A 24,217-nucleotide genomic window follows, 5' to 3' on the forward strand; every position below is an offset into this window, starting at 1 on the left:
TTGCTGGCTCCTCCCTCTCCAAGGTAATTTTGGGCAACTTTTGTCTCCAGGACTAGACATCATATTCTTATAATTACCAATTTTTCTTTTTGCAAGGGGGGATCAAGTTATCCTCCCCCAAGTCAACAAATACTTCAAGTATTTTCTAACTGAAATCCCAAGTTAGGAAATACAACTATTAGGATAAGAAATATGCCAAGTTCTATATTGAGATTCTTAAATGACTAATTTAAGCAATTATAGCATTTTAATGAAGAATAATAGTTTTAAAAAATTGGCAGAATAAGGAACAAAAGAAACTGAACTTTAAAAACTGGACTGATTTGATGTTGCATTTCTCAGTATGATCACACATGGATTATTATCTATTTGATCTACTGTAGCTTCACTGTCCTCATCCTCAAATCCAGGCTTCCCATGTCTCTGGTTCAACGCATCGAGGTTCTCTTTCCATCTGCCACAAGGCTTCATTCATTTGATTTTGCAGAAACTGTACTGCTTCCATTTTTTTCTACTTCCTTCGTCTCTAGTGAAGGAAGGTGGCTGATTTTGTTGTTGACTTACTAGCGCCACCTTTTGGCTATAAAAGAACCCTGCAAAGGAACCCATTAGTCACTCCTCAGGACAGAACATAGGCAAGGCTTCTTTTAAACACATTTTACAATTCATTTTATTACACACATTAGCTTATGTTAAATTTAATATATACGTTTAAAACTTCATAATTTTCCAACAAGTGGAAAATTACTCAAGCTATGCTTTGGGCTTCAGTTAATCCATCTCTCTCTGATTTGCAGTCATTTCTGATTCACTTCTGTTCGGTCTGTTTGGAACATCCACCTTCCCAGCCCGGAGAGACTGAAATGCATCTCGAAAATTCTGAGAACCAAAACAATACAGCACAGGGTCCAGACAACTGTTCACACCGGCTAAGATCCAGGTGGTGTAGTAGGCCGTCTCAATCTGCTGGAGAACACTGCACTCTTCTGGATAGAATTTCTTCAACACGACTCCCAGAGTTCGTACAATATTCAAAGGCAGGAAGCACACGCCAAATATAAGCAGGCACACACCTATCATCCTCTGAGATTTCAGCTTGACTTTCAGACCTTTGGCTGTGCTGCTGTTAAGGTTAGTCAATGTGTTTGCCAAGCGGCCATAGCAAATAGCAGAGACAGAGAAAGGAAGCAGGAATCCAAAGATAAACAGGAAGAAGTTAATGATGAAGTAGAAATTGGTCAGATGTCTCTGATGGATGGAGAGACATTGACTGCTCCCTTTCTCTTTGCTGGGAGGGAGAAGGATTGCATAAATCACAGCCTGGATCGCCATCAAACACCACACACATGCACAGAGTTTTCGAACAAAATTCTTACGTTTGAAGCAGCAGCTTTTGTTGAAGTGCACCACAGTAATGTAGCGATGGATGCTGATGAGAGTCAGAAATATAGTGCTGCCGTAAAAATGTGAGCTCAGCAGGGCGATCTTGAGCTGGCAGAGGAAATGGCCGAAAGGCCAGTTGTTACCCATGGCAAAGTACACAGCCATCATGGGGGTCACCGGCGTGGCGATGGCGTCACTCAGGGCCAGGTGGAACTGCAGGGTGGTTCCGGACGTCCAGCATGGAAAACGACAACAGAACACCCACAAGCTGAACATATTTAAGAGGAATCCAATGAAGAAGACCAGACACAGGAAGAAGGTGAGAGCAAAATGCTGGTTCTCTCCCTGGCAATGAGATGAGGAGTTGTTGGTGATTAGTGGTGTTGTGAAATTCCCAGCAGTGGTCACTTCCACCATGTTTTTTGTTGCAACACCTGTGAGCAAAAAGCAGGTTAGTGTTTTAGTATGATGTACTCTCCTGATTAAAATATTAATATCTGGATCATAATAAGGTTGTAGGCTAAGCTCATAAATACAAAAACAAACTAAGGCAGACAGAAAATATGCAGAGGAGACAAAACATTGAAACCTGCTTTTAAACTCAAATATGCTGTTTGCAAAAGTTGAGAACCATTTTCTTTTTATACTTCAAAAATAGAAATGAAAGTGTCAAAAAGTGGTTTGCAGTGTTGATTATCTTAAGGCATTCAAAACGTGGGCATCAATTCTGCATGCTTTGCAGTAGGCTGGTGGAGACATAATGTCCCATTCAGTGAAATTTAAACCATAAATTTTTTGTTCAATGCATTTGAGGATTTTTACTGAAATTCTCAATGACTGCCTCACTTCTGTGATTTAACATTGTGAGAGGCTTTGCTTGTGCAGCTCAACAATCCTGCTATGTTCAAACAATGCATGAAAGTCAGATTTATGTGCAGATTTCGATTTTTTAAGCCAATAGTTTGAAACTTTTGATCAGTTGATGCACAGGAAATTTGAGTTTATATGAAGGTTTTTCCATGTACTTAACCTTTGACCAGCAGTTTCCTATCTCTCTTTATAGTTTGATATTTTTGGAATTAAAGAACTAAATAAATGTGACAATACTCAAATATCAATGAACGAAGTCTCAGAAGATCCTTATAAAATAGGAGAACTGAAACCACATTTAAAACCACAATACTTTACTATTTATCAATAAAATTTTATGTACGTGTAAGCCTATTGCAATAAGCAACTTAATTGCATGATGAATTAACAGGACCTCAGTAATTTTTATTCTGATTATTAAGATTCTTTGTTTACAGAGACTTCATAATCTCTTTTATTTGTAGTTTTGGTTGTGTGAGGTTTTATTGATTGTTTTTGGTAGTTTCCTTTCTCTAAATATTTAAAGTATCCTCCTGTTCCAGAGTAAAGTGCTGTAAAATGTATTGATCTCTGAGAAGGCAGACTTGCATTATTTAAAAATCCTAATCAAAAATAATATTTAAAATCCTTCAATTCTTCAATACGATCTGTGGCAGCACAGAAATTGTATATTTTTCTCCTTTCTAGAAAGGAGACATGCTTGAATGTTACAATTACATATATATTTTTCAAAAATACATAAACTATTTTTCAACAGATGAATGCGATGCTCAAGCATTTGGATATGATAACTTTATTTTTTCATGAGCCCCCATCATTTCCTCTGCTCATCTGAACTAAAGCACAACTGGTGAGTAGGGCGTAAAGTTGTACATTTTTCGTTCTTTCTTTTGTTTTATTTATTGAAGTGAGTCAAAAAACACCATGAATTAAGCACCACATTTTTTCTGATTTTAGTATTCTTACAGAACTGAGAAACAATACATTTACACCTAAACCCAGCTGATCCCATCACACTTCCTCAAAGCAAAGTTCTGACATTTCACTGTGGTGGAATCGTGTGGCCACTCAGGGGGTTCATTTCAGTAAATCCAGGTTTTCAAACAACAAGAAAGACTTCTATCAATATTAAATTGTTTTGCATACAACCAGTTAAACACATAAGACAAAGGATTTTGTTGGTGGTTTCTTGTCTTCTTAAGGAAAATTATCTAAAATTTTATGACTGAGTTATTGCATGAGAAATTGTTCATACTTGTGCATAGCAATTTGGACAGAGGAATGTGACACTCAAGCATTTGGAAATTGATCCCAGGATGAACCAGACTTGTGTTGCTGCACAATCCTCCTGATATTTGTTGAAATTTTAAACTTGTCAAACTAGAAAGCAGGGTGTTCCAGGTGTGGCCTCAAAATACACCCAGTTACACAGTTTAGATACTGACTAAATGCATGTCAACTTATAAGTTTGAAGAAAGCTAGAAAATAAATGTCTGAAAAATGTTTTCACTTAGTTTTCTGGCATTTGACCAATAGAAATACTTTATGTAATAGTAAGGGATCTAAAACAATAGATGTTTGCTCTGATTTAACTTAAGTGAGAAGAAAATGTCTTTTTATTTTAGTGTATGATTTCAACTGTAAACAAGGATTTAAAGTTATAGTACAAAAGTTGACCAGAACAAAGTCAATTCAAATTTGAACTAAAATATAATTGGTACCATTTCCCATCATGTAAATATGGAATCTGCCTATTTTCATCACATCTTTATGTTATTATTAAGGTAATATTTAGTGCATTCGTATTATTAAGGTGTTGCTTTATGACACATGAATACATTTTTTAAACCTGGTGTCTTAAGTAGATGTACCTGATAATGCAATGATCTCATCAGTACACAGTTGGATATTCTATAAATGCTGAAACACCGGCTGAGAGGAAAGAGTTCTGCAACAGCAGCAATTGCATTTAATGAGGTTTTCACTTTCACTCATTTTAAAAATTTATTTAGCATATGTAAATGGTAAATAGCATCATCCCACTTATTAGAAAAATACCATTCATTTCACAGAATCAAATAAAACTCATGTCAGTATTCTGGGAGACTCCCACAGACAACACTAAAAGTCCCCACATGTATTTCACTCCATCCCGATTTAATTCAGTTCACTAAACATCTTTTGAGCTAAAATGTTTTACAGATCATTTGAACAAACATTGTTTAACTTCTAACTGCAGCTGGTTCTTTATAAATAGTAGTTGAGCAAGAGCTTACCAGGACCTGTTGTCAGGGTGAAAACCATCTCATCTGTCACATGTGTCAGTAGCTGCATGGGAAGTTACCAAAATGAGTGTTCTTTTTTTTTTCATATTGTAAGTGCCAGTGGTTTGTAAAATAATGTGATGCAGCGCTGCTCAAGAGCTGAACCAGAATCATAGGAAAGAATATTAACAATTTATTTTGTAAATAACTTTATTTACACCACAGATCAAATATTCCACACAAATAACTGAGTCATGTATGAAAATACAATATTTCTACACAAAAATGAAACAATTGTAGAAAAAAAAACATCCAAAAGGAAAATAATCAGATGCTGAATGCAATGCAAGAGGGAAACACCTAACGTCTATCAAAGGTGACAGAAAGAAGAAGTCATCCAGCACAGAAACGCACAACGTCCATCTGGCCAGCAGCCAGTAACAGTACTTCCTCCACAGCCGCCTCGGCTGGCGGCCGCCCTCAGACCGGGGTGGTTGGGGCGGAGGAGGAGGTGGTGGGCACCGACACAGGATGCAGCCCCAGGTCCAGAGACGTAGGCTCGTCTGGGGGCGTCGGACTCTTCTTATGGGCCTCCAGCTTCTCCGTCAGCTGACTGTGCAGCTCCTTCAGTGGCTCACTGCACTGTCACACAGCATAGCAGAATGAGTCAGCATGCAGGGGAACGCAAGAGAGCTGAGCTCAAAACAGCTACAAGGACCCTAATCATTAAATATCTCCATTACTTTATGATACAGGGAGTTCTTAGGGTTTATATTAAGAAACCTTTTAGAACCATTCAGAACTTTCTGAAGTGACAGATTTTAAAGGAACATGACAGAAGGTTGACCATCTGACACACTGCGTTTCCATTAACCATACAATTGTGTAAACTGAAATTACGAAAATATATTTGTTTAATGGAAACTTGCCAATTTTAGAAAATCTCATATTTCATTACAAAAGGTTTTAGCGCTACAATTTTTCAGTCATATCAAAATAGATGTACTTCACAAAACTGGAAAGGAAACACTTTTTTTGCATCACAAGTCACGTCATCAACAGGTGAAACCCACAAAGACGATGACAGAAAGTAGCAGGAGGATGATGATTCGTTTCTGGACAATGTGCAGCTGGCTCCACCAAACACAGTTTATCCAAGATTGTGAGGCATTCTTACATATTAAACCTTATGTAAAATAAGGTTTAATAGATGTAGCCACTCCGACACTTGAATAAGATGTAGACATCTCTGATAAATGTTGAGCACTAGTTCCATGGCTAAATTGTGTATATAATCTCATTTAACTGTTGACGTTCGTTGCTGCCATAATTTTTAATGATTATGTAAATAAACTTTAATTTGATTTCTTATTTAATGGGAACATCAAAATTGCTAATTTGTGTTTTTTTGCATTAGCAGAATGTGGACACAGATTTGCACACATTTGTAATCAGACCATTGGAACCATTGGTTCCTATACAACTAAGGTCACAATTCCACTTTTCCCTGCCAGTGGCACTGGTGCATGGCAGCTCCTCCTCTGCCAAACTGCCTCAGGACAGCTGTTGCTACTATCTAGTAGCTTTCCACCATCAGTGTGTGAATGTGTGTGTGGACGGGTGAATGACTGAATGGAGTGTGAAACGCTTTGGGGTCCTCTGGACTTGATAACTATTCAGGTGCAGGTCATTACCATTTCTGTGGCTCTAATCAGTCATTTACATTTAGATTTATGGTACAAAGGCTGAACTATGGAAACAAGGCCTGATAGCATGTTTGAGCTGCAAAGCAACTCTGACATAAAGATAGACAGAATTACCTGTCTCTCATCAGCCAGGATCTAAGCCATCTCATCATCAGGTCAGCACTGACCAGGACTCTGACCCATTCCTCATTGCATCATGGCCCACATTTTTCAATCATTTAACTTTAACCTGATCAAGAGCAAGACATGATTCTAGGAATCTACAGTCACTCAGCAAATGAGAGAAAAGCAAGTGTGACATTAAGACTGTGAGTCAGATGTGGAGCTGTGAGTGTGGGGCTGCTGGTGTGAATTCTCAAAACAGGAACTTTGCACAGGTTCATAAGATCATGTAGGTGTTACTGAGGGCCTGAGACAGTCTGAGTCGGAGCTACTGCACATCTCTGGGATGAGAAGAACTCAGGACAAACATGACGGAGGATTTTCATTAAAGTTGTAAAAAGAAAAAGTGTTAGCCATTATAGATCTAACAAGGTAAAAATACACAACTTTCTCAGTGTGTCTGCAGCAGCTGCGCCTGATCAGCCCTACCTTCATGTCGAGCCCTAAGCATGCTGAGACTTTCTGTTTACCCCAAATGAGCTGGAAGTGGAAACCGTGGAAACCATGCCTACCTGTTTTGGGGGCTCCAGTGTTTGCATCAGCGTTTCCAAATATGAAGGCAGCACTTTGTGGTGGAGATGCAGCAACATGCGGAGAATGTGTCTGTGGACATTTTCTTTACTGTGAAATAAACACACACACACACAGAAAGGGTCACATGTGCTCCCAGGTAGGAAGCCATGAGTGAGAACGAAGCCTTCTTCCTGTATCGAACAACCAAAATCATTTAATTTCCTACTAAACCATTCCAGTCCTTCTGAATATTTTAGTGAAAGCAGTCTTAAATAGTAATGACTAAAGCATGTGTAACCTCTCAATTATAGAATACAATCGTTTTATTAACATGTGCATTAAACTTAAATTTCTTTAAAAGAAAATGGCAAACCTGAAAATAAGTTGAAAAATGTCTGGAAAGTTTACAGATAGATGGAAATATTTCTCACTCATCTGTGACTTTATAAATAAGCCTATCACAATGAGATAAAATTAAAATTAGCTCAATAATTTCCCTTTGAGTGATTATTTGTTTTTTTTTCCTCCTGTCTCTCTTTCTTCCAGCCTGGATGACAAAATGTCTCGCCCCCTCTTTCCTTCAGCTGAAGGTTGAATGAGGCAGCGCTTGCATTATTAGGCCATTATAACAATAATAGTTGAAAATGACCTCAAAATACACAGCAAACGAGCTTATGACCAACTTTTAACAACATTAATGATGGAAAAACTAATCACTCTTCAGGATTGTAAACTCTGTACTGAAAACAGGAAGTGATGAAGAGGAAGAACCATATCTATATGGAACTTGAGGTGAAAGACACGCCTCATGTTTCCTGTTGGTAAGTCTGTTTCTGCAGTGTGAGGAGGAGCTGCAGGAGGAACAGACCAACTGATACATCAAGACTAAAATCATCATGAATTTGCTCAACACCAACTGATAGAAAACTAAACAGTATGGTTTATATCGTTGGTCCCTCGCTTCAGTGCACTCAAATACAGTGTAGACTTCATGACGGTTGCTGATGATGTCACAGACCCTGCAATTACCTTGAGAAAACATTTTAATCACGTCCCACAACTAATGAGAACATGACTGGATATTTGAGTATGTATCTACGACTTTGACCATGTGCTGAATAAGAAAATGAAATAAAAGTATTCTTCTAAATCCAGTTTCAAAATTATTGCTTTAAGGAGTGGAAGTGATCATGGCAGCAGCGAGAGGGAACCTACCTGGAGAAGGAAGTGAGGAGGAAGCTGTCGAAGACAACGGAGCAGAACTCCTCTGATCCAAACTCATCAGAGAGCAGGGTGAGGTGAGCAGTCAGCAGGTGCAGGAAGATGTCACCGAAAGCCATGTCATTGTAGGTCTCCACTACAGGCCAAACACACACACATATACCCTCAGATATGGGCAGACCCATGCACCGTCCAGATCTCTAATCATGAATTAAACAGAGAACTGATTGGGATGGTTATTCACCACCTACAAGCTTTAGGGAATGAGTGACGCTCACCCAAAGCAGGCAGCAACCGCTGCAGGGCATTCCTGTTCCTCAACTTGGCGATATGCAGAACATAATAGAGCCCCATTTCACAGGCCACTCTGTTGTCCAGCAGGTATCTGAGGCAGGACATACACACACCCTCCTTACTCTGCTTTATGTTTCTGTCCAACATCACAAAGACTAATGATTCCATGTGTTGGCTCGATGCACATTTCAGCAAAGGCTGAAATAGAAAAATAACTTCCACAGATGAGGTTTCATCAGCCCTCTGCCTCCGGGCTTTACCTGATGAATGCGTCTGGCAGGTTGGTGGGGTACGTCAGGGAGCTTTTCTCCTCACTGGGAAGCTTCTGCTCCACTATGAAGGTGTGATCATCAACAACCACAGACATCATAGCAGGCAGGAAGCGGGTCACCACCTCTAAATCCTGATCAAAACAAGAAACAAAAACATGAACAAATAGTTGAGTGAAAGGAAAACCTGCTAACACGTTTCATTGACATTTTTTTGTCTTTCTTATATCATTTAGTCCTTATTTAATGTCAGAGTCCTGGAAGATTATCAGAACCAGACTGTAAGCAGACAAGCAAAGCAGGTATTTTAACTCCAACAGGCTGGTTAACATAATTAACCTTTAAAACTGAAAAGTGAATCTTTTATGATTCTCTACCAGGCATCCATACTGTCCGAAGGCAAACACAGAAAGATGTTATCTTCATCTTAATGCGGCTGGATTGTTGCTCTGCATGCCTGCATTGTGCCATCACTGCTGAGGTCAGACATTTTAATGTTTTCTAAAAGGTCCTAATGGTTAGAAAACAAAACTGTCAAGGAGTGGGCCTCCATTTGGTCCTTTTTTTGAGCATGCTGCATGTTCTCCTGATCAAAAGCTAACTAACAACAGGGAGACTAAGAGATTTAAAACATGCATAAAATTCAGCAGTAATAAATAATTCTGTCTTTCCTTTCTATGTTTGTAAGACAGTAGTATATCTATGTTATGATACAACCACATGAACAATTATAGGCTGTTTATTCTTTTATTATCAGCCAGCAAAGGATCAACTGTACACATCCCAAGCAGTATCTGTCAATCCTTGTCATCTGCAGGTTTCCAAAAGATTTTTCCTGTCAGAACTCCATACTTTTCCCAAACAAGTATACATTCAAAAATTCACAATTAAATAGATAGAGAACTCAGGCTACAGGAACTGGACCAACATTGGACCGTTCCTCTAAACATATTCCGACATGTTGGATGTTTTTGTAAACATTCCTGTGAATACGCACCAAGCGAGGCTCCTTAAAAACCTGGCTGTCGATCATGTCCCACGCTCCCTGACCCAGAGACAGCATCCTGAGGAGCAGCAGCAGGTCTGGGCTGTCCTGTTTACAAGACACACCCACACATTGAAGAAAAACAATAAAGTTAGAAACTGAAAAATATCTATACAGTGTGTTGCCTAAAAGCACAACAACTAATGACATCCATTCACACTCTATACACACACACTTTAACAACCAGCCGGTGTAGTGATGATTTGACCACCTGAAATATTCCTCAACTCATTTTGTTCCACAGTTTAGAAAATAATCCTTTCCATTATCTAAATGAATTGAATTATTTTTTACTTTGGTTAAGTCTCTTGCCTGTGGTGACTAGCCCTAATGTCACTGAATGGCATCAGTTTTTACAATTTCTGTCTTTTGGAGAAAAAATGTCCAGATATTGAGTATCTGGGAAGTATTTACACACTTATCCACATTTCACATTCTGGGCTGTTCCAAATTGTATTAAGTGAATTAATTTTCTCTAAATCATCAAAAATACAGCATTATGACCTAAAGTTCTTAAAAGCATTTTTCCACATTGTCATATTGGGATATTTTTTCTAAAAACAGAAAACCACAGGAAATCACAATCATTTCAGTGAAGCTGTATATTTAGCTTTTGGTGCCTTTGGGAGAGTGGGTCAGCACCTCATCCTGCTGGGAAATAAATTCAGCCCCTCTGCAGCTGTTTGGAGTTCATCAGTTGATATTTTAGTTTTTTCTTTTTGGTTTTAAGTATTCTCATCTTCTGAGACACTGAACTTTGGGTTTTTATTATCTTGAAATTATTACCATCAAAATTACAAGGAATAAAATCTTGACATATTTCACTATATGTATGAGTATAATCCAAATATCAGGAAGCATTAAAAAATATTCAGATTTTTTGAGCTGTTCTTGCATGCTTTAGATGCAACTTCAGGGAAAAGTTTTAAGATGTTGCACAGCCGGTTGTTCTTTGTTAGTCATCCTACATAAAGACGCCGTTGACTTTCAGATTGCCTCACCCTGGGCAAAGCGTCCTGACTCAGCAGCTCCTGTACGTTCCTGATTATACTCAGGACCAGGGTGTTGCATGCAAACGGGTCACACAGGATCATGGACAGATCTCTGGAACACACAGAAACTCTTTAGTGACAGAAACATCCCAGAGCAGACCCTGCTTGTGTGCTGAAGCTCTTGGCTACCCGAGGACCTGCTCCTGGCCCTTCTTCACCGTCCAGGAAACCCTGCAGCTCTCTGGCTCGTTTGCTGTCCACAAACTTTTCTCGGATGCAGGCGTCCAGACACCAGGTGAACTGCGACAACAAACACCAATGGATTTAGCAGCAAGGACAGGCCTGGCACTATTTGGGCATGGGGGTTCATGGGTGGGAGCTCGCCTTGTGGCAGGGGTCCACGGAGCAGATCTCACTGATATCCAGGTCGTGCAGAGACATCAACAGCTCGGCTCTCAGTGTGCAGTAGTGGACGTTCCGCGTCCGCAGGAAGAGCGTCCGGAGGAACTGCAGCACCATGTCATACAGCTTCACGTTCTTCCCGATCATCTGGGTCAGCTTTAGCACCACCTGTAGGCCAAAGAGAAGCAGTTCATAGAACTGCTGAAAACCTCCTTGGATCTTGAATTTTCTCTCTGTGGAACAGCGGGACACTTTTAATCTTCTATGTTTAGTTTTTGATTTAGAAGCACTGTTCCTGATAATTCTTTTGGTTAGATCATTGATATTAATTATTTATTACAAACTTAACATTTGACAGCTTAATGCAGGGAGCAGAGTGCAGCCTGAAGGCAGGTCTGGCCAACTCACCTCGCCCTGGCGCCGGGTTTTGGGCGTGGGACTGAAGAAGTTGTGAAGGATGGAGAGGTCACTGCTGAACAGGGCTGCTTCCTTCTCCACGATGTACTGCTTCAGAAGGGGGGACACTTCGTCTCCGAACAGAGCCTGGTTGTCCTGCCAGATTTGCCTCTTCACCTCCACAGCACACACCTTGTACAGCTCTTTGTCAGCCATGACCATCTTCAGCTTCTTCTCTGGTACCTGCAGAGTGGGATGAGGATAAAAATTGGGTCTTGATCTTTTCTTTTCAGCTTTCTGTTGCAAAAGCTGCATGTTGCTAGTAGGCTTATATTTATCAGAGAGATTCAAGACCTCCATTTAATTTATGGAGACCTGGAGCAAACAGTAAGGAGTGAATAGAAGTCGTTTCTCAGAACTGAGGAGGTCACACCACCAGGAACCCACCCTCCAGTTCCTGGCCTTCTCTCATGGCAGAGCAAAATTGGACAGTGAAACCCACCCAGCATAATTAAAGACAAAACAATTAGTATCAGCTAAAAACTGAATATTGACAGACTTTAATATCCAGTGAAAAACTGATGGTATACTGCGCCTTTGCAGCTGGTTTATTGTACAATCTAATATAAACTAAAAGCCTAAAGTTCAGTGGATTTTAAGGAACATCTGTTAGACAGTTTTGCATTGCCAGCGTCAGCAGGAAGTTGATGTCTGGTTTCTTCACCTGACTGAAGGGAACAAACTGTTAGGGAAACCTTACTGTTACCTGGTGGAAGGATGTTAGCTTGGATGTCTCTAAGCAGCACTTTCCTACGAGAGCTTACTTTGGGTAGATGCTTCAGCACCTGCATCACGACTGGCTGTATGGAAGGCATTTTCACCAGAGGAAAGCTCTTCTCCAGCAGCTCTTCAAGCTTCCCATATCTGGAAGCAAATGGAAGAACACAATACAATCATCGACTCAAGCTTTCTGTTAGCTCTCACAGCGCTCTGCTCAGGAAGCATCAGAACCACAGCAGGACTCACCGGTCTTCATCTTTGCCCTCTGCAATGACAGCGACTTGCTCCATCAGCTTCTCTCGAAGCTCGTCAAAGACAGACTGGTGAAACTCCAGCCGTGGGGTCCCATGAAGGTCGAGGAAGGGCAGAGCGGACTGCAGCGTCGGCAGCAGGATGCCATTCTCCATCTGTAGTCAAGAAAGGCAACAAGAACTCATATATCTGAACTGTATGAGAAAGTTTAACGCAATCACCTCCTTTCTGGAACATTTTTCACTTTTAATTGAGTAATATTATGAGCTATCGCTACTCTGACCACTCTACGCAACTGGAATAACTCCAGTGCATGAAATACAAGCTTGTTTCAAGCAAATACACACCAGACAAAAATCTAAAGTTTATGTTGAGGTGAAAATTATTCTTCTTTCCACACCAGCTTTGTTGTTTTAATGTTGTTTTCTATCTTTTCTGCAAATGAGAACTTTCTCTGCCAATGCCTGGAAATCTACAAATAGAACTTATTTGTACTTTGGTCAAAGAAAATTTGACCATCAAATATCAAACCTAAAATTAATTACAGTATATCTCCAAACCTTTCTGGGCCAGAATATTGGCAAACAACAAAATAATAATAATAATAATTTTGCACACCGTGAAATGTAAATCTACTCATTATTATAACATTTTTCAAATAAGTTATGTCCTAACGTAAGACTTGGAACATAAACAACAAAATCTTGTTTTAACTGTTTGATTTTAAGTATACACATGGGATCTACTTGCTTTGAAGGAAAAAAAAAAACATTACAATACAGTTGTACAGCTGCATATTAGACGTTGGACTAATTACTAATATTAATACTATTAATACTTCTCTAGTTGAATAAAAACTGATCCTTTCTATCTCAGGAAGTCATCTAAACCAGCAAACTGCAAACACCAGCGGTTACCACAAAATCTGCTCAGAATAATTTGTGGATTTTGAAAATTCATAACTTTCTAGAATTCTCTCTGAAATGCACCAGATGCACAACATAAGACCCGCTGAGCTGTTGTGGTCACCTGGAACTGATCAATGGCTTTGAGAGGCTCTGTGCAGTTAGTTAGAGTTTCCTTTAAGTCCTCGCCGTTGGCTATCCCGAGCTCCGGCAGGCCCGCGAACATCCTGGCTCCGCTTGGATCTCTCAGGCTGGAGCTGATGCAGCAATGAGCTTTCCGGGTAGAATTCCTGGAGCAAAACGGTTAAACGATCCCTAAAAACTGCACAAAACAGTATTGAGCTCCACTAACAGACATAACTTCCCTTATGGTAACACGAAAACACTCCGTCGAAAACACTTACTAAGCAAAGGTTCCGGTATTTTTTATTTTTTTTTCTGTTTGGGTCTTAGTTCACTACCTGTTTAGTCCGCTAGAGGCACACTAGAGCACCTTACAGAGCTCACTTGGGGCCCCTAAAGCATGAAAGGAAACAGGCAGAGACGTGTTTTTCTCTATATCTTCTTTTTATTTCAGATTTTAATGAAATGCTGTGTATAATTTGTAGAATTACAATTAATCGTTGTATTCATGTAAACATATTCTAGGTTTGCAAAGCAACCATTACCATTAAAGAAAGAAAGAAAAAACTAATATAATCAAATCGGATCCTGATTTTAATCAAATCTAAAATCGCATTGCACAGATTGATTTGGACAGACTTTAAATGGAACTTAGCATAACGTGGGGTTTGGATTTAAGAAAAAGTAGGATGCCATTCATTTTAAAGACTCAACCAGAAAATACATTTTAGTCTGTTGTCAAGCCCCCCCCACACAACACACACACAAGAAAACACAAATACCTGTCTCTTAATTCTAAAACAACATATTGATAAGCCTCCAGAATTGTTCTAGTCATTTGCATTTCTGCAGAATGCAATATCCTGCTGACAGCAAACCACATACAATAAAGACGGCAATGACGGTCCACCATGACCATGGGGGGAGGGCCTTCATCACACTAAGACTCTCTGCAGGCACTTCATTGCTCACATTCAGCATGTATCCCAACGCCCAGCCTACTGAAGCTCCTGCTGCCTGTAGAGACACAACATTTCAGTCTCAGTGAAATCAGAGCTGAGAGTTGCAATATCATGCTGTTTATTCTGTTTACTTCTTACATTTTGCTCAAAAGAGATGCGAGGAAATGAAACTTCATCAAAATGGTACCCTTTGGTTAAGAGGACTTGGACAAAATTAGACATGGAGCAGAGATTCCTCATGTATTTTGTGTATTTCGCTGTTAAATTTGCCTTGTGAAGAAGCTGTAAATAAAAATACCAGAGTTTTTAGTTTCAATCAATCAATCAATCAATCAATCAATCAATCAATCAATCAATCAATCAATCAATCAATCAATCAATCAATCAATCAATCAATCAATCACTCAGTCAATCAATCAATCAATCAATCAACCAATCAATCAATCACATTTATTTGTATAGCACATTTCAGCAACAAGGCAGTTCAAAGTACTTGACATCATAAAAACACAAAAATAAAAAGTCAGAAACCAGAGGACCTGAGTAGTCTGTAACTTAGTTGAAGCCTAAGATGTAACTTTTTTTTTTTTAATGATTTCGCTCATGGCTGAAGATCAGTACCTCAGTCACGGTCATATTGCAGATGAGCTTGGCTGCTTCCACTGCATGGTTGGGAGATGTGAGGTCTATGTTGGTGATATCTTTGATGTATTTCTGTGTGTGGTAGAAAGCTGAGAAAGCCTGTGGAGAAACAACCAGAACTCCATCTAATCAAACCATTTATCTTCTAAAGCCTGCTCAATAAGGCCCACATGGACAAAAAGGCTGTGCAAACTAACAAGGGAAAAGAGAAAAACAGAAAATGAGAACAATAAAAATAACCATGAGCAACAGAATTTAAGCAGTAAAAGGAACAGACTTCAGATAGAGTGGAAATGAGGGATCTGAACTCTTTTCTGTGTCCAATGGAGTCACTCACAGTGATCTTTATGTCAAACTCAAATATTGTAAGACTGGTTGTGGTGGTTGATGTTCTTGTTAATCATTTAATGAATGCTGATGATTTGATTAGTCAGTCATATTCTGGTTATACATTTTTTTTGCCACATGAGATAGATAAGTAAAGCCACAGATCTTCACAAACAGATGTGCTTAAATGATAAATTTCTAAGAACCAATTAAGAAATTAGTTTATACATACATAAATGGAAGAGGTTGCAGGTTTATTCTTTGTTCAGTGGTTTGATTTTGCCACAAGTGAAGTTATGAAAACTTGTAATGACAACAACTTTGTAGCCATAGCGAGTTCTAGTTTTGATGTCAAGAAGGAGACGCTTTCTAAAAGCATCATCAGATAAGTCAACAGGAAGTGGCTGTTAACACAAACTTAACAGTTTATTTTTCCATTAATGTTAATGTTGTTCAAACTGAAACATTTGTTTGAATCAATCTGTAAATGTTGCTACCAGCGTTCAAGCAACATGTCAAGTTAGAATTACTCTAATGGCATTATTCTGCTGTCTATCTGTCAGGGTTCACATGATTAATGAGAGCAGAGACTTTAAAGCATCAATCACCAAACTGTGTCCAGGTGTCCATTTTTGTAGGTGCAGTAAAGATAAAAAAGCAACACTTTCAGATTGTTGATGAACACTGACATATTTGCTTTTGTTTATATCTCACCATGAAGCTTCCAGTCACTCTGGGCTGAAACACTCCGTCAAAGGAACACATTGAGTAGGAGCAGTTGCTAAACGTGAAGATCTCTGTTACATTGTTGACACACTGCTGATAATTTCCTGAGCCCACCACTGTTACATTCCTCTTAGCATCCAAACTGGCTGGTTTGTATTTCTTTGTGCAAACAGAATCAAAGACATCTTTCCCAAGATTTATAGAAATATTAAATTTTGGTGGGTAGCAGGGGTTGATTACTTGATCCGGCACACCTTGAGTCTGAAAGGGGAAACAAAGATCAACATAATAAAATATGAATCAACAAACAAAAATGGTTAGTTTTTTTAAACAACTCTTTTTACAGCTGTTTTCTCGGCTACAGTCTTATAAAATTGTGAAGCATACACGGAATAGCAAAGCTTTGTGGGAAATGCAGATTCAACAGACTCTACATCTCTCACTTAACACATCATTGTTAAGGTTTATAAGTGTGAAATTAGAAAAACACTAAATATCTATAGCATATTTTGTAGGTCTGCCAAGAGAAAAGAAGAGAAACAAATTAACAATATGCTAGCTTAGCTTTGAAGGTGCATCTGAAGGAACTTTATGACACTTGGACAAAAGCAAATGTCTTTCAGACAGATGAAACCGAAGTGGAAATGTTTGGTTATAATTCAAAGCACTCAGTTCCTTGAATACTAAGCACATCACATTAGACCTCCTTTAATGGAGGGACAATGATCTCAGCTGGTTTTTCAGGCACCAGACCTGCATGTCCTATCAGATCACAGTTCTGCATTGAACATGCAGCCACAAACCCTCCATAAACATCACTTTGGCCTTGACAAGTGTGCTGTCAGACTTTATAGTAGTGGCATGATCTTTGATTCAAAGCAAGATCCTCATACAGAATATGCAAAAGCACTCAACTATTATCTTAAAGCACTAATTTCTTAGACCAGGCAGATCCCGGAGGATAACTGGTTTTCTCTGCTCTCTGAAGCTGCAGCACAATCTGCACAGCCTGTACAGTTTCTGTTCTGCACAATGTAGCAGTTGTGCTAAAATTCTGCCATTTATAGTTATGGGTTTGTTACTGACTCCCATAGTGGATTGGGGACTTCAAACTCCAATACTATGTTACACTTAAAGAACCCATGTGCAGCATGGAACAAAAGCATGATATGAAAGGAGCCACTGTATTTTTTCTCCAATATGTGAGACCATCTGTCTGACAGCTGAGACTTGACTGTATTTTCTGCAGGCAATGAAGCAATGTTGCCTGAAAAAGTGGGCCTTTCCTTTTAAAACAATGTTAGTATTATGAGGCTACACAGAAAACCATTAGTTCATAAACTGCTAAAAGTAGCTCTCCAAACTAGCATACTTCTAGGTGTACTCTGTGTGTCACACATCATATCTTTGTTTTAGACCTCCTTAAATGGTGGAGTGTTGTGTGATTTTGTACAGTTAAAGTCAGTTTAAAATCATTTTAGAACCTTTTGAAAACCAGAGAATTGTCTTTATACGGATAAATGGACACAATTAGAATAAGAGTGTTCTATCTACTCATCAGGACTGTAAGTGTGGAAGATTTAACTTTACAACAGTGATACCTGGATAAGATGAGCCAATAGTCTCTTGAGAAACTGGTCTTGACCATAGCACAGGAAGCTGTGTGTGTACAAAGTGTAGGTATTTCCATAAAGGGTCAGCTTCATTTGATCCTTTAGGTCCTCCAACTTTTGCGAGGTCTCGAATGTAATCTGAGTGGAAGCTCCACCTAAATCCATTGCTCCAATTGTGTTTCTTCCTGGATTCAGCCAATGTCCTACAAAACCATACTAAAAAGACAGAAAGCATTGTATTAAAAATCCTTGATGACAGTTAGTTTCTGTCATAAGCATTACAAATAAATAAGCACAAAGAAAAGATTATGTTAAGAAAATATTGCTGCAAGAAAAATGATTCTGAATTGAATTATTTCGTTCCTTTGACTAAAAATAAGCTGAAGCAATCATGATAGCATAATGCAAGTTAGTACAGTAGATACAGTGATTTTGCATTAGAATTTTCCAATTTGACACTCTCTTAATTCATCCTGGTTACCTTAATGAAGTTTTCAAGTAAGTAGTTGACGGTGACCCAGCCATAGGCGCCCTCTTCTTGCCCACTCAGAATTTTGGCCTCCTTAAACTGGAAAGGGTAGGAGCTCAGTTTGTCTCTGACTTCTTTCAGGACCTGCTCAGACTCTGTCTGATTGATCTCTCTATGAAAAATGGAGCGCAATGAGGAAAGAATAATAAATCTTTAAAGATGCTTTTTGATGTACACTTGAATGTGTAACCAATGGAGTAATTCAAACAGCAGAAAGAAATTATATGTTGTATTTAAGGAACAACACACTAACTTGAGGAGTCTCATCCCTGCTGTGGCACCCAGGCACAGGGGAGTCTGATGTTGTCTAGATTTGGGAATTTCCTTCAGGGCGTGATTCAAACACTCCTCCAAACTCTTGGCAGCATCACCTGGTTTTCCTGCATAGCTGGATATCCCGCCACCTGGGCAAGATCAAGACAGCAGTTAGAGACAAACTCAGAGTGAAAGTTTGCACTTCTGTATTATAAAGGATAACATGTGGTTTCCAAGGAAATCAGAAATTAACTTGAACGAGAAGGAGAAGAACTGAGAGTGACTAAAGTGCCCATAGCTGAAGTGGACCTTTAGGAAGTCAAGTCTTTCACAAGACATTGCACAAGTGTATATGCAAAGATTGACTTGATCATTTTGATCTGATGACACCATGGAAGTGAAAGCAGCTCTTCCTTCCCCATGATAGAAGGGGAAGACATAAGGCAAAGGTCATCAGGCTGGGACTCGAACCTGTGACAAGGACTAAGACCTCTCTCCATACATCGGTTGTGCTTTGACGCGAGGTCTCTGACTTTATGATGTTGATGCAAGACATTCACAGTGAGTACCAGCTTTTGTCTGCAGGCAGCATTGACCCTGAGAAAGCCCTACCAAGCACTCACTGAGAGGACGTGACATAGTACAGTTGGTATTGAACAAAAAGTGGCAGTGGTCAAACATTATGTCCAAACATAAACTTTCAGTCGTTCAGTTTTGGTTAGCTGTTTCAGCATGATGTGCTCACCTTTTGCGTCACATTCACTGTGCTGGGTAACAATACCAGTGCCATTTTGCTTGTCAGCTGGCCATTTGTAGATGAACATGGAGGTGTGGGATGAGCCGGCATCCAGTACAATCCCATACTGAAAGAGCCAAATCATTTAGTGTCAGAAGCATTTAGTAAGAGGTCAAACAAAGACTGAATGAGGTCTTTTGACAGCTATAATTTCATTTAATTTATTTTAAATTGTTATTTTACGTTCATAAACATTGAGTTCATTTTAAATATATATCTTGCTCTGTGAAGCATCTTGTTCATGAAGGCCTTTTAAGTGCACTTTAATTTACGGTACAATGTTAAATGTTCCACGTCCACATTTAATTTGAATTACTGGCCAACGTGGGTAACCAAAATGTGTACTTGCGTAATAGTAGCATTAGTTTATTTTACACCAACGTTAGAATGTAAAAAAATTAGCCATACAAGTCAGAGAAAAAAGCATTTGATAACAAGGCAACATATGTAAGTGACATAACATCTGATTTGCAGCACAAGATTGCGTCCATGCTCTGAAACTCCTCCTCAGCTTTTGACACTTAGGTGGGGTGATGCAGGATGTGGGTTAGTTGTGCTGTTTCAGTTAGTTTTCAATTGACCTTGCAAGTAAAAATTGTGAACCTCATGAAAAAAATGAAAAAAAAAAGCCAAATGTCTCATTTACTTATTTTGCAATGTCAACCAGTTATTTTTAGTCGGGGTTCCGCTCATTACCAGGGTTAACAATGTAAAAATGGGACAAATGTATAAATTTGATTCTCTGCAACAAATATGTACAAGTTGTCTCTGAGATGGAAAAAAAGATTAAAGATCTGATTACCCAAACAATGGAGAGCAAAAGCTTAGCAACTGTTTGTTGTTTTACTTCAGTTTGTCTTTGCTCCTTGTCAACTCTCTTTAACTTCCTTGCAGAAGACTTTTGACTTTTAAAATATGTATAGCATCTACAGTGTCAAACTCAAGACCCATGGGCCCAATTCGGCCTCCCAGGACTATTTCAAGATAACAGTTGTGTGCTTCGATACTATTTTACCAGTGAAATGACATCAGTTTTTGTCTAATACCATAGTGCTAAATTACCTTGGGAAGTACATCAGAGTAGTTTCAATGTTAAAATGTTCTTAATTTTCAGAAAAACTTATCGAATGCAGAGAAAGCTATAACGTGTTAACATTTTGGTAATTAGTTTTATTAATGTAATCTACCACCACAGGCCCTTTGAAGGCATTCATGGGCTTGATTTGGTTCAAAACGAAAATGATTTTGACACCCTCGATCTACAGCGTCTTGCTAAGATATTCACACTTTCATCATTTTCATACTTTTTCAGATAACAGCAGTGAATATAAATGTTTATTTGTTGACATTTTAATGAATAAATCAGTGCAAAAATGTAGTTAATAGTGTAATATAGGCAAACAGACACATGGTGTCTGTTACATGTTACTGGCCATTTGTAACATGTAACAGGGTTTAAAACAAATTTTCTAGTTTTAAACCTGTTTAAAACTAGAAAATTCTAGAATAAATTTAACCAGGACCTGCCAAAGTGTGCGCGTTGGTTTGGACCCAGCGTTCTAATGCTAAAAATTAGCATCAATGCTAAGCTTAACTAAAATGTAGTCAATAGCCTGTGGAGAATCGCAAGCATGTTCACTAACATGGACTTGAATCATTCAGGATGTTAAAATTAGTGTATAAGCTAAGATTAGCTAACATGCTAATGTCAGCTCAAATGCTATCAGTGGCATGTGGGATATCATTAGAACGTTATCTTAGATTGACTTGCTATATTCAGTGTCCTAAGCATGGCTAATAAGGAAGAAAAATAGCTAAAAGCTTATTTTTGGGAGAAGGCTAATCCTAATGCTCTGCCTTGCTGCGCAAAGCAGAGCCCTAACCAGAGAGAAAAAGATAATGCAGGCTAATCTTATTGCACTGCCTAAGGTGGTTCACTAATGGGGAGCAGTGAAATGCTAATGTTTGTGCTAATGTTAATGCTTTGCAAGTCAGTTACTGCTCTCCCTATGCATTGCTGGGGGCAGGCCTCAATAACAAGGAGCCAACGAGGATCAACACAATTCAAAGAGCCTAATCACAGGTGAGTGGGGACAGCTGAGGAAATGAGGCAATAGAAAACACGTGGGAAGAGGAGAAAGCGAGGAGAGAAAACAACAAAGCTGAGTTCCAAGAAAGGAAGAAGGAAACACAATTGAGACACAGAGGCCACATAGGAAATGAAAAAAGCTGAAACTAACAGAAATGATAAACAGAAAGCAACACTAATCTAAAGAAACAAAGCCAGAATTCAAATGATGACAATAAATTGACAAAAATAAAGAAAAAACTAAAATGGCAACAACAAAAAAATGAAAGCAGAAAGACAAATTAAAATTCAAACATCTGCAAAGTTTAAAATCAAGTTTGCTGTTGTAAAGTGACACCTAGATAGGAAAACATTTGCAACCAATTGAGATGTTATCAGACTTAAATAAATACTCTTCTTCACTTATTTAACCCAAAATAATTTATATATTTTTTGTAAATAATACTATAATACAGATTTAAAATAACAGTTGCAACAGAGATTAATCAATAATATTGAAAGAAACCCCACCATGTTGTCTGGAGGCATCGTCAGCTCTTTAGCTGGAAGGACCACCAGTAAAATCCCAATTAGTGCCAGAATCAACAGCACAGCAGCGCCGATGATTTGGGCGCGATAACGACTCATAGCTGAACGCTGCTGCAGGCTCTGTGTGGCTCAAGGCTCTGCAGGAAAAACTAACTGTGCACATTCATTTCTGTGGCTTTTTGATGCGTTCTTTGCACTGTGAAACATTGTGCTTCCTCTTTCCACCCACAACCTGCTCTCACAATTAGGTTGCATGCATGCTATTGACTAGTCATCAAAGCTCTCCCGGAAAGACCAAAGACATTTTTTTTCAGAAGAAATGGCTAAATGTTAAGAAAAGCTGTGGGCATCGTGAGGGAGGGCCTGCTTTCTGAAACAGTTTAGGGCAGGATTTTGTTTTGACGTCCAACATGGTGTTGTTTGAGGTACACCAAACCAAGTCTGTTTAAGTCTGTTTAATTGTTCAGTAATCAACAGTCCAGTCATGACTGAAAACCAGGCCATGCTGCTTCAACTTGGCAACTAGAACATTGAAAAAAACTGTGGTTGTGTTACAGCTGAATGACTGTGTAATTACATGCTTTCATTTGGCCTAAAGTTTAGGCAAATTTTCATGTTTTTATGAAAGCTGCACAATGCCTGAGGAGCAAAATGAGAAAGATGCTTAACTCAATGTGATCACTTGTTTTGTTATTTTTAATAAATTTACAAAAATTGTAAATACTTTTTTCCGCATTGTCATACTGTGGTATAAAGAATACGACTGTAACACAATGCGGCAATAGTGAAGTACTGTGAATACTTTTTGGTTTCACTGTATGTGTTAGTTCTTAGTCTAGGCACCAACAGGAGACTGAGGGGAGCTGAGCTGTCGGACTGAAGCCTGTCTGACAAACAGGGAGAGCTGAGACTGTTAAGAGTTTACAGTCTTTTAAAATCTCCTTAAAATTAATGTCCAAGAAAAACTCTGAGGCCTGATTAACTGAGTGAATTGCAACTTTCATCCCCACAAGCTAAAATGTATTGGAGACCAGTACAATACATTTTACACTATACTTCATAACACTATACTTTATAATTTTTTCAGTCAACTTTCACTCTTTGTTTAAATTGCTCTCAGATCACACAGCATCCAACACTGCAGCCTGAGGGGCTGCGAGTGTCGAGGTGGCACTGGTGATTGCCTGAACAGAATGTTATTTTTGTTTTAAGGACTTTGAAGGACTGATCCATGCCTTCATTACCACTCGTCTGGATTATTATAATTCTTTATATAGTGGCATGGTTAAATCACAGATTCATCGACTTCAAATGATCCAGAATGCAGCGGCACGGCTTCTTACAGGAACCAGGAAGCATGACCATATAAGGCCTACGCTGGTCAATTTACACTGGCTGCCTGTTATGTATAGAATAGATTTTAAGATTCTTTTATTAACTTATAAAGTTTTAAATGGGTTAGCTCCCCCTTATCTTCAGGATCTTTTAAAATTTCAGCCTGTGTTCAGAACCCTCAGATCAAACAATCAGCTTTTACTTCCAGTCCCTCGGACCCGACTAAGGAAAGGAGATCGGGCTTTTTCTGTTGTTGCTCCTAATTTATGGAACAATTTGCCTTTTCAGATTAGATCTGCTAGCAGCCTGGATCATTTTAAATCGCTTCTCAAAACTCATTTTTATTCGTTGGCTTTTAACTGAAGCAATTTTTTGATATTCTGTTTTATCTACTTGTGTTACTGTCGTTCCTGTGCAGCACTTTGGTGCAGTTTTATACCTGTTTTAAAGTGCTATATAAATAAATTTGACATTGACATTGACATGTTGGTTGGGTGAGGGGAGCTAGAGGGGTTAATACACAAATGGCAGAGTGGTTAAGAGGTCAGCAACATAATTCTACAAAGATTAATCAGCAGTGTCCAGGTTGAAGCCGCCCAACTGACTGCCTGATGTTTGTTTTCCAAATGCTGGCTCCTCCCCCTAAACAATTCCACACTGTAAAAAAAAAAAATCTAAGAATGTCAGCATGTCATTTATCTCTTCTTATTCACCACATGTATCTACAACTAAAATCCTATTGTACCTGAAGATGGCAGTACATTCCACCTGTTGGACATAAAGGAAGCCAAGAAAATCCAAGATGACACCCTACACTTCTGCCTGTAGGAAAAAAGAA

The 24,217-nt window shown here is 38.9% G+C and overlaps 3 protein-coding genes across 3 annotated transcripts; all 3 read right to left on the reverse strand.

Moving 5' to 3' along the window:
- Positions 1-771: 771 nt before the first annotated feature.
- Positions 772-4,587, reverse strand: LOC129351572 (P2Y purinoceptor 4). The gene is made up of 2 exons (XM_055020491.1): positions 4,530-4,587; positions 772-1,817 (listed from the first exon to the last, which is right to left on the reverse strand). Exons 1-2 carry the CDS (start codon positions 4,585-4,587, stop codon positions 772-774), a joined length of 1,104 nt encoding a protein of 367 aa, XP_054876466.1.
- A 122-nt stretch (positions 4,588-4,709) lies between these two features.
- nelfb (negative elongation factor complex member B) lies at positions 4,710-13,834 on the reverse strand. Its single transcript, XM_055020486.1, is given in 14 exon segments — positions 4,710-5,159; positions 6,898-7,006; positions 8,114-8,255; positions 8,398-8,504; positions 8,674-8,816; positions 9,680-9,775; positions 10,729-10,831; positions 10,909-10,935; positions 10,937-11,019; positions 11,104-11,289; positions 11,530-11,760; positions 12,342-12,441; positions 12,544-12,704; positions 13,579-13,834. Coding segments are annotated over 14 exon segments (1,752 nt in total). The 5' UTR covers positions 13,681-13,834; the 3' UTR covers positions 4,710-4,997.
- Positions 13,835-14,019: 185 nt separating this feature from the next.
- LOC129351569 (ectonucleoside triphosphate diphosphohydrolase 2-like) lies at positions 14,020-22,188 on the reverse strand. The gene is made up of 9 exons (XM_055020487.1): positions 22,027-22,188; positions 19,377-19,494; positions 18,630-18,780; positions 18,329-18,488; positions 17,836-18,063; positions 16,223-16,495; positions 15,161-15,280; positions 14,678-14,821; positions 14,020-14,594 (listed from the first exon to the last, which is right to left on the reverse strand). Exons 1-9 carry the CDS (start codon positions 22,141-22,143, stop codon positions 14,412-14,414), a joined length of 1,494 nt encoding a protein of 497 aa, XP_054876462.1. The 5' UTR covers positions 22,144-22,188; the 3' UTR covers positions 14,020-14,411.
- Between the last annotated feature and the right edge of the window lie 2,029 nt (positions 22,189-24,217).

This window comes from Poeciliopsis prolifica, unplaced genomic scaffold, assembly GCF_027474105.1.
Source record: "Poeciliopsis prolifica strain line A6 unplaced genomic scaffold, Auburn_PproV2 SCAFFOLD068, whole genome shotgun sequence".
Lineage (NCBI taxonomy): Eukaryota > Metazoa > Chordata > Actinopteri > Cyprinodontiformes > Poeciliidae > Poeciliopsis > Poeciliopsis prolifica.